The sequence below is a fragment of the Photinus pyralis genome, unplaced genomic scaffold, assembly GCF_008802855.1.
Source record: "Photinus pyralis isolate 1611_PpyrPB1 unplaced genomic scaffold, Ppyr1.3 Ppyr1.4_LG5, whole genome shotgun sequence".
Classification (NCBI taxonomy): Eukaryota; Metazoa; Arthropoda; class Insecta; order Coleoptera; family Lampyridae; genus Photinus; species Photinus pyralis.
Genome location: NW_022170596.1, coordinates 30814113 through 30825204, shown reverse-complemented (window position 1 = coordinate 30825204; position 11092 = coordinate 30814113). Strand labels below are relative to the sequence as shown.

Genomic DNA, 11092 nt, shown 5'->3' with positions numbered 1-11092 from the left:
ATGAATAAATTGGAAGTTAGCGTTCAAGGTACGTTACTGCGCTTGCCTCATGCTAGAAAGAGATTGGAGTAGTACGTTAAAGCAGGCCTTCCCACGTGCATTCATTTCATCGAACTTGGAGTGTACACTCCTGCAAACAGACCAAGTTCGAACGTGGAAGGGGTCATCGCGCAAAGTTTGCATCGTTCTTGGTGCGGAAGCTAAGAGTTTTGCCAATTCTAAATTCTTGGCGCGCGCGTGGATGTGGTTGTCGCTCTGGAGTTAAGACATAAGTGAGATAGATTTACGCATTGTAGTATATATGAGGAACCGAAAACGGATATCGTTGTTTTCGCGTGCACAATCGTACCTGTATTTGTTCGCCAAGTTTGTACGAACTATGTGCGAACGTGGAAGTGGTGTTTCAACATTCTGTCCCAAGTTCGAAGACATGGCGTTAATTCAAAGTTCGATGAAATGAATGCACGTGGAAGGCCTGCTTTAAACGCTAATTTCAAAGGCCTCGTGGATCCTTCACGAAAAAATACTTTGTTGTTTCCCTATGGTGCGTTATATCTGGGACACACAGCACACTGCATATTATGTTTAATGAGTGATCATCGAGAACTCTTTCTAATTTCTGTACTCCATGAAGCATTTAAATGATTCGGCATCCTTTGAACTGCAAGGATCAGACTCTGGAGTCTAGTAATCACCCGCCTGGGATATTTGGCTTTGCAACAGAAAAATGGCCCACCACTACCACCACGACACCCTATGATAGGGGCGATCCGTTAATACCTATAGTTAAAGTTGGTGTAACATTTTCGTAAAGTAGCTTGAGTAATGAGTACCATCGAAGATTAGAGAACCAAGAATTTTCAGATCAATTTATATAATCAAGTTACCCAATTCGATAGGCAACCTCTCATACACATTTGCTTTAGTCATAACGGGTATTTTTCACCTATGAGCCGACCTTCGATCATACAATGTATGATCGAAGGAGCCGACTATCAACTCACGATAACTTCAAGGCGGTTAGTGTTTTGTTACAGGTCTGTGATTTGAGCTGTTGCTCCACGTTTATTAACAACTGTTGAAAAATAACAGCTTAATAACCATAATAGCCATTCAGTTTGGAATTTAAAAGTTTTTGTTTACATTGTTCTTATATATCATTTGAGTTCTTTTTGAATTATTTTTATCTACGACTGTAGTAAGTTTACACTTTTAAGTAATTAATACATGCATTCATTTTAAAATATTTTAGAATAATATGGAAAGCAAATCTCATCGAAGAAGATCATCCCTTTGGAATTCATTTACCTTGGTAGATAATAAATTAGCATCGTGCCACTATTGTGAGCAGACGTTTTCCCATAAGACATCAATCAGCAATTTAAAGCAACATTTAAAAAGAAAGCATCCGTTTGTGTTGAAGTCAGACAAGGATCAGGTCATTCAAGTGGTTACTCCCGTTGAAACTACATCAATATCCGACGATTCATATACTCTTTTATATGTGGTTTCTGATGACGAATCCAAATCGTCCATGACTCAGGTTCAAGAATCCGAGCTCCCTACACATGTCGTAAAGCAAGCTGAACAACCACTTCCAGAAATTGCCCCATTGGAAGATTCGGAAGAGAATGATGAAGGACAGTCAACAATGAAAAGGTCCACGACGTGGAGGTACTTCACGCAAAAGAAGAAAGGAACAGCGCAGTGTAATTTTTGTCGTAAGGTTCTTTCATATAAAACATCGATAAGTAATTTGAAAAAACATTATCAAAAAAAACATAGGTCAAATGGCAAACCTACCCTAAAAGTAAAACCAGCCAGTTCGTCGAGCAATACGACAGTACATTCCACCAATATTAATGGTGGAAATCATATTCAAAGTGCCCATGCTTCAGTAGGGAGAAAAACACGACCCAATGCAAGTTCAAGTAAATATGATGATCAACTTATTAAAATGTTTACCGTTCACTTACTGCCAATTTCGATGGTCGAAGGATTGGGGTTTCAAGGATTTTGCCGTTCATTGAATTCTTCCTATGCGCTACCGACCAAGAAGAAGTTAACTACAGAATTGATTCCCGCCAAATTTGAAGAGCTCACCGTAAAAGTACGTGAGATTATGGCAAAGGTTAGATCAGTTACGCTTACGACAGATTGCTGGACGTCGTACAGCAACGAGAGCTTCACTAGAGTGGTGGGGCATTTTATTAACGAGGACTTTGAAAGCAAATCTATTTTGTTGAGCGTTATGGCGTGCGATTGGCCTGTGTCGGACAAATTTTTGGGCGAATTACTGGAACAGGTTAAGTTTCTTTTTTAAATTTTCTTGCAAGCTAATTTGTATTATGATGCTGTGATGAGTGATGTATGTAAGTAGGTACATATAAAATGCAGAAGTGGATAAAATGAATCAAACAAATGATTCAGGATATGTTAAGTAAAGATTAGTAGCACAGATTATCCTACACAGTTACACACTACCAATGACACTACCTACTGTATGTAAAGTAGTGTGTTTTGTAAAATGGTACACTTTTTGAATACAGTTACAAAACAGTACAATAGGTAGCGCAGGAAACAGTGTTTAAGAGGCTTCTATACCAGCCCAAACCCTTATTTAAAAGTGTTTCGCGCCGTGCCTGTTTGTTCTTAAAGGAAATGTAATAATGCTAAAATTCAGTGATTATCATGTTTATAAAGGTGAGATCTAGGATTGTATCTAATTGTATTTTAAATAGTAACTTCAAATCATACGATACAGAGCGATAAAGAATTGCTATTTTAGACAATATTCAAAGGGTCGTAGATCTTAAACAAAAAAAATTGTAGCAAAACAAATTCGATACAATCCTAGCTTTAGCCTTCCTATGGTAAAATCCATTCACAGCCATTAAAAAAAGTTTATTATATACCAGTAAACAGACACGACCCGGGACGCTGCAACTGTAAAATTCTAGCAAAATTTTATTAGAAAAGTGAGACCACGTCTTGCGGAATTCAAACTTAAGTTACGTGTTACTGCCCATTTGATAAAAGGAGGAGTTCATTCTTATCTTTCCAACATAATTTTAAATCTACCGGTGTTCTTAGCAAAATAATTTTCTTTGAATTTGAACATGAACCCTTTAGGAAAGTAGGCACTGCTTACTAATACGTACAACAATTGAAGTACGACATCTCCTATCTCTGTGAATAGACCTTATAATGCAACAAAATATCCCTGATTTTCCGTTTGTCTCTCCGTTCATTTGTCTGTCTACGCACAGTAAAACCTTGCTCTTAGATCACCTATCGATTGCAGGTTGTCGATGTACCGTTGCTTAGGCTGCGTTTAGTTGTGGGAAGTTTCAACAACCATTTGTGAAATTAAAGTTTTGGGTGCTACCTCACGCAAATTTTGTGAAATATTGCCATTATCGAAGTGACAGGTTGCATAATCATTTTACTTGCGAATCGGTTGAGTCGCAGTGGTAAAAAACTCTACTCAATTGAAAACAAATTGACTAAAATGAAATTGAAAAAATAAAATTTGGAATGTAAGAAAAGATTTTCTTCAGTCACAGCGATTTTACATACATTTAAATTTAAACCATTTCCTAAATTAAGTTGGCTCACACAATTTGAAAATTAAAACATTAAAATCTCTAGTTCTAACCTACCTTAATTTCTTTAAAACAGTAGTTCTGATGATCAAATATGTATTTGGCTTTTGAAATTTCTCGTCTCCCGAATGTTGCGCAAGGTAAAAACCCTTTTAATTCTTATAGTAGGACTTTGTGTTTTATTTTAGGATCTTTTGTATCTATATAGTGTCAATTCCTCTCTTCTTCCTTTTGGGGGTTTTCGATTGATGTTCAACTGTTCACAAATTATTGCAATTCATACATTGCTTTGCAAAAAAGTAAGTTATGTACCTACTTAATTTCCCATCTTTCTACAAATGCCCATAAAAAAGCAGAAGGGTAAACAGATACTATAAGATAAGTCATGTACAATTTGGCAGATGTACCGTGTGTCCTATTTTGGTTGAGACTGCAGTGTATCTGAGCGGTTTTCGCGACCATGTGCCACTTTTTGTGAAACTTTTAATACCACAAATCAGAATCATAGTATCTACGTTTGTGTCTGAGATACAAGGTGAAAAGTATGATTTTTTGAGATGTTATCATAAATCTTACCATGTAAGATAGAAAAAAGTAAAAACTGTCAAGTTTAGATATTTTTACGTTGAATCTAGTGGCATAGTAAAAAAATGTGTGAAGCATTGTTTCTGAGATTTGACCCAAAGTTCATATTTTTTTAATGCAGCACTCTGTATATCTTAACATTAATTGTGTTTCATTCTTTTTTCTGATTACATGGTTGTATTACAATCTAAATTTTTTTAAATTTTAGCTATGCACCAAAAATAAAAACCTTATTTTTTACGGTTTTTAAATGGTAGACCATGGATTCACGGAGATTAATCCTAAGGTTTTAAGGCCAATTTTTTTCAGTCTTTTTCCTGATTACATTTATGTATCACAACCTATACTTTTTTATATGATTATATATTATATTACATATTTTTCAAGATTTTGAAATGACATGCTTCTACCGCTAGCGATTTTTATCGATTGATTTTACTTACCATGGATACAATTAACAAAACAAAATCTCAATAAATCCTACCAACCATTTAAAAACCGTAAAAAATAAGGTTTTTATTTTTGGTTCGTGGCTAAAATTTTAAAAAAATATAGGTTGTCAATGTAATCAGAAAAATGAAGGAAAAACAAATGCTATTAAGATATACAGGGTGTTGCATTAAAAAAATGCCAACTTTGGGACAAATTTCAGAAACGGTGCCCCAAGAATTTGCTGTGGCTAGCACAGATACCACCCACGCACCTGTACATGTTCAGTTCGGCCCTTTTATGTATAAGAGTATAGGTACCAAATTTGGATCCAGTCGGTTCAGCCGTTTAGCCAGAAATGAGAATTTGAAACACTTGCGCATGGGGGATACTGCCCAAAAGATTTTCAGTTCTTCCTTTTATGTTAATGAATAGGTGTACGGCAGGCATGTCAAACTCATTTATCATCAAGGGCCGTTATATAAAGTTTCCACTTATAGCTGCGGACATCATAAAATGCCACATAAAAAAATTTTGATTTTTTATTATTAACAAAAAAGTATACCAAATAATACAAAAAACGAAAAAATGCAAATCATAAAATCATTAGTACGCACTCAAGAAAATGTACTGTGTGTCCTATGTTGGTTAAGACTGCAGTGTATTTCAGCTTTTAAAGATAAGAGACTTGTGGTTTTCGCGACCCTGTGCCACATTTTTATGAAACAATACCACAAACAGAATCAATCCAACTACGTTTGTTTCTGAGGTCTGAGATATAGGGTGAATATGAAAAATTGGACTTTTTGTGATTTTGTCATATCTGACTACCCATGTAAGATAGAAAAAATGTAAAAACTGCCTATTTTAGATATTTTTATGTAGAATCCAGTGACGTAGTAAAAAAATTTGGACAACAGTTTCTGAGATTTGACCCAAATGTGATATTTTTTAAATGCAACACCTTGTATTGTATGTTAACATCAATTTTGTTGCATTCTTTTTCGTGATTACATTAATGTATCATCCTATATTTATTTACCATTTTTCAAAATTTTGAAATGACGTGTACCGTCAGCCATTTTTGTTGATTGAAATCGACTGCTGTAGTTACAATGGAGACAATAAACGAAACAAAATCTTCATGAATCCATGGCCTACTATTTAAAGAAGTAAAAGATAAGGTTTTTATTGTTTTATCGCTAAAATTAAAAAAAAATAGGTTGTGATACATCAATGTAATCAGGAAAAGGAATGATAAGAAATTGACGTTAAGATATACATAGTGTTGTATTTACTAAATATAAACTTTGAGTCAAACCTCAGAAACTTTTCGTTTTCACCTTGTACCTCAGAAACTAACGCAGCTAGATTGGTTCTGTTTGTGGTATTATACGTTTCACAAAACCGCAAGTCTATCTTTAAAAACAGCTGAGATACACTGCAGTCTCAACCAAAATAGAACACATAGTAGGTACAATTAAATTTTATCATTTACCAAAATCGTGATGGGCAGCAGGTTTCAGAACGAGGGGCCGCATGTGGCCCGCGGCCCGCGTGTTTGTCATGCCTGGTGCACCAAATTTGACTCCAATCGGTTCAGGCGTTTCGCCGGAAATGAGCGTACAGACGGACCGACAGACCAACATCATCGAGATTTTGTTTGATTCGGATTCCTGGTGCTTCAAAACGTGTATTTTCGTTAAAAGTGGGGGGTCATTTTTTACCCCAATGCCCTTACATGTGCGGGTGGTAAAAACAGCAATCAGTTTGGTCAGTATTACGATTTACGAAAGTTACGTAAGTAACAAACTTATTCATTGCTTATCCACCTGACGTTCCGACACGACACCCCTTCACTACACGAGGAAAATTAGTCTTAGTACTGGGATGAGATGTGAAGATCTATGAAATCTGCACCAAAATGGAGGTTGCGCATACCTATCTTAGCCTTAGTTATATGCGTGTGTGTTCCAATTTTTTTATTAAGATACATTTCACTAGGTTCGGGCGCTGAATATTCTTTACATTTGTTTTTCCATTTTTACAAGTCTTTAAAGATGAGAACTGCTTAGTTCCAAACTGAGAGTATCGGGTATGACACCAAAAATTTGTACCAAAATAATTTTGTGTAATCGTTATCAGTATCATGCAATTTTAGTAGTTCTACACTTTTTCACGTTGTAGGTAACGAAGTTGGGTGCACTATTGCAGCCGCGTTCTCTGTCCGTCCTTCCAGAGCCTTAACTACTATACTACTACAGTTTTCAATATATTTAGTTTGTTCTTTTTATATTCGGTAGTTATAGCTTTGGTCCAAGAAAAATCTTGACGATCATTGTGCGCATGCGCAAGCTGTAAACTTTCTTGTTTATAGAGAGCTTTCCTAATTCTAGAAATATTTTTTTGAAATTTTTACTATGACAAAGACAAACTTATCGTAATTAGTATAAATCAGGTGTGGGCATGCGCAGTATGCGCAATTCCAACTTGCGCATTTATGGAGGTATTGAAATTTTAACCAAGGATGTACTTACTAAAGACAAACACACACAGAAACTTTTTACTACTAGCGAATAGCACGTTATATATTGTCAACCCGAAAGCACAATCTTTTTAATGTTTTTGCAACAGTGTCCTCAAACTTTCTGCATGTACCATCAGATATGTGCCACGTCATAGCTTATATACCGGAACGCCAGAGTGATGCTTCGCAAAATGAGTTTTGAAGTTCTCGAACTTCATACCACCTATCAGTTGATGTCACGCTCCCAAATATAGATCAGTGTGGGCGGCGCACTAGACACCTCGTATAATTTTGCTAAATCAGAAACTTTCGCGAGCATAAGTCCAACCAATGTTTCATGATTGGTTTAGGCAGGAATAAAAGACATTCGTTTTTATTATATAGATAGAAGATGTGCTACAACTATTTTTGAGTTCTGTTTTACTGTAATAATAATATAATATATTTGCAGAAAAATGTATTTTGATCACCATACCGCTGTGAAGTTGCTAGCCATGCATGGGTTTAATAATTGTTTGAAACGATTATCTGGTCTTTATTGGCACCAGGCCATAATTTCTTTCCATTAACCTTCTACATGCTTGGGTTGATATTGTCGCCTTTCAAACAGCTTCTCCAAGTGTGTACCAGGAGCCCGTTGACAAATTTTGTTTGACTCGAATTTCTTACATTTTTTTCGGTTTTGTACGAGTACTGTTCTCAATGTGTTCTTCATCGATTTGGCCAAGGCTGCACTGTTTTTGCATTTCACGTGTTCATGAGTTGATCATCTTCGGTTGAATACACCCTCGATCTCCCTACACAATTTTCACCTGCTGGAAGATGTACTAGACTACTTCTGACGCAAAACGTTTCTAATCCGTAGCATATCCAAATGGGAACGATCTACAACCATCGTTATAAATGCCAAATGGGTAACAATAGAAATTGTCAACAAGCGCAAAAATAATGCATAACTGTTGGCAATAGTCTGGGTAAGGGTAGAACATACAATCTACTCCACTTCCATGCATTGATCAGTGCTTTTAAAAGATTATTGGAGATATATTTTTCTCTACAAGAAGCATTTCTAGTTAAAATTTCAAAGAAATATATCTCCATAAATAAGAAAGTTGGTACTGTGCATGCGCACATCTAATTTTTACTATATGCGATATGCTTGCCTTTACCAGAAGCATCTGTGGATATTTCAACAAAAATAAGAAAGGCAACATGAGTTGGGAAATGCGCTAAAAAAACAACTCAAAAGTGTATGTCTAGTAGTTTATAAAAACAATAACTTGATTGATTGGTTGTGGAGAATGAACAGCTGTAACAAGTAGAAATGCAAAATTAATACATATTTTCTTTCTCTACGCAGGTTGTACAGGAGTGGGAGTTGAACGAAAAAGTTTTGATTGTCATTTCTGACAACATTACAGACCGTCAGGAGGAAGAATTACAATGGCCACATATAAAATGTCTCGCGAGTACGATCGATTCAATCGTTCAAGAATCTCTGAAACCCGTGGAAACATTCCTTAGCACATTATCAAAGATTGTTTCGCTTTTCAATGAAAATGTTGAAGCACAAGAGAAATTGACTTTCTTCCAGAAAAAAAATAACAAAGAGTCCGATAACCTGACACAACGCAGTCCCGAGCAATGGAACTCTGTGCTGTACATGTTGAAAAGTATAAAACACTATAAAGAAGAAATTGATGAATCCTTACGAGCGCTAGATGAGCCAGTTTTGTCCGACGAAGACTTCCAAATTGTTGAGGAACTCATACAGATACTCGATCCAATCGAGTCGGTCACAAAAGTCACGAATAAGAATATCACTTTATCATTGATAATAGTTTTAAGTAACAGCCTTCTTGATCATTACAACAGTTTAAAAAAGGAGACATCATTCTCTAGCGAAATTGAGCCTGTTGTCACCAAATTAGTAGACCACCTCAATGAAAGATTTTGGAACTTGGAATCTGTGCACACCCTGTTGATAAGTACTCTTTTAGATCCTCGATTCAAACACATCGGTTTCTCCGATCACACTTTCGTACATAAAGCCAAATTATTAGTGGAGGATAATCTAAATTTGTTATATGGAGATACAACGGAAAAATCCAAATCTGTTGCATTGGATAGTGAACCGCTTCTCATTTGGAATTCCTTCGATAAAAAGGTGGCGGACACGTCAGTAAGCTTAGGAAAGTCGAAAGCAATCACTGAGCTTGATAGATACTTGGAGGAGCCTCTATTGAATCGGAACGAGGATCCTTTACAGTGGTGGAAAGTTAACGCTTACAACTTCCCTTGCCTTAGTAATTTCATTAAGATGAAATTTGGTCCGATTGCCTCGGCTATATCTTGCAAAGGTAGCCCGACTTTAATAGAGCGTCGAAATACCTTAACGTGTAAAAGAATTAACGAAATTATGTTTATTGGTCAGAATTTTGATGTTGGGGAAGGATAGGGGAATTTTGTTATGGCCAGACTAGGAAGGTGGTTATGACATTGCAGAACGGCAAGCTGCGGTTTAACAGCTTTGCACAAGGTGAAAATTACATTATGTACCAGAGGAAAAATAAAGAACTTATATTTTTTATAATAAAAGAATTATTGTTAATTTGATTTATATTATAAAATAATGACCTTATAGTTACTCTGATAAACCGTGTGTACTTATACCCAAAATTCCCTAAGTAGCCTTTATTTGTAGTATGCATTATAACCACCAGAAATCCCAGTAGTGTGATAACTTGCCAGACATGTCTTACACATTCTCATGTAGCCTTGATAGCTGCTGCTAAATGGCTCCACATAGACAGCATTTGTAAAAAGTTAGACAAAAGACGTTATTAAAGACTTGTAAATAAATGTGCCTTAGTAGTCAGTTCATTCTGTTAGAATGTTACTGTCTGCGACTTTATCTCAAAGTGAGCGCTTTTTTATCTTATAAAAAACCGTGCGGTAGTTTAATCTGCATTAAAATCAAATGGAATGATTCTCGCTTTTATTTCTTGAATTGTGTAACCTTTTTACATAAATTGTGGTGACATACCCCTACAGTTAGGCAACACACCTGAAAGTATAGCGCTATGGTAAAAACTACGAAACGCTCTGTATACAATAATCGTGATGTGCTCGACTTCGACCATTCTACTATAATAGGAAGAGTCGACTAACCATTTAAATACATCTCGAAGGAAGTACCTCATACAATTCCATATCATGTTGCTTCCTTCCTCGTGCCCGTTGCCTGATGGGGGTTCCTCAATTTGACATTTCTTCTGATTAGTATGTGGTTTTGTTTGTGATAATCGACTTTAACGTGAATACTGCTGCGTTTTCACCTGCACTTTTTTGTATCAATTGGTGGTCGCCGAAGCTGAAGTAGAGCTATACCCTTTTGATGTTTTTTATGCACATGCATTTTATAATTTTGGGAGTTGTTTTATCTAAATTGATCGTAGATGTGTTACCATTCGTACTGTCTCTGGTGTTTCGTTTTATTCATTTGTTCTTGCTGCATTTGATTCGACTACCTGATTTTAATGGTAGGTACGATTGGAGATGTTTGATTTGTGCATTTTGTTGCAGTATTGATTTACCCGGCCCGTGTGGCGTAATGGAATTGAAGCTCGACTAAGGGCCGGTTCTACAATGCTAGTATATACCACGGATAAGCTATTCTTGGAGTAACATTCGAAATTTTGGTTCTACATTTCCAGAATAGCGTTATTCCAGGTATAAAATGGCGGATAAGTTATCCCTTTGAAATTGTTTGGATATACCAGGCATTAAAGTTATTCTCCCATTCTATTGGTAGCGGCTTTGTATGTCGTTCTCATTTGTCACTTACTTGTCAAGCTGACAGCACGTGTTTTTTGTGATTTTTTTATCAAAATCAAAATGAACATACATATTTTCGACTCTGAGGAAGATGACTGGGATGAGTTTG

The 11092-nt window shown here is 36.1% G+C and overlaps 1 protein-coding gene across 1 annotated transcript; it reads left to right on the top strand.

The window, feature by feature from the left end:
• Positions 1 to 1270: 1270 nt before the first annotated feature.
• On the top strand, positions 1271 to 10116 carry LOC116172514 (zinc finger BED domain-containing protein 1-like; the record flags this gene model as incomplete). Its single annotated transcript, XM_031489747.1, is given in 2 exon segments — positions 1271 to 2305; positions 8507 to 10116. Coding segments are annotated over 2 exon segments (2133 nt in total), but the record flags the coding sequence as incomplete, so codon positions are not given.
• Between the last annotated feature and the right edge of the window lie 976 nt (positions 10117 to 11092).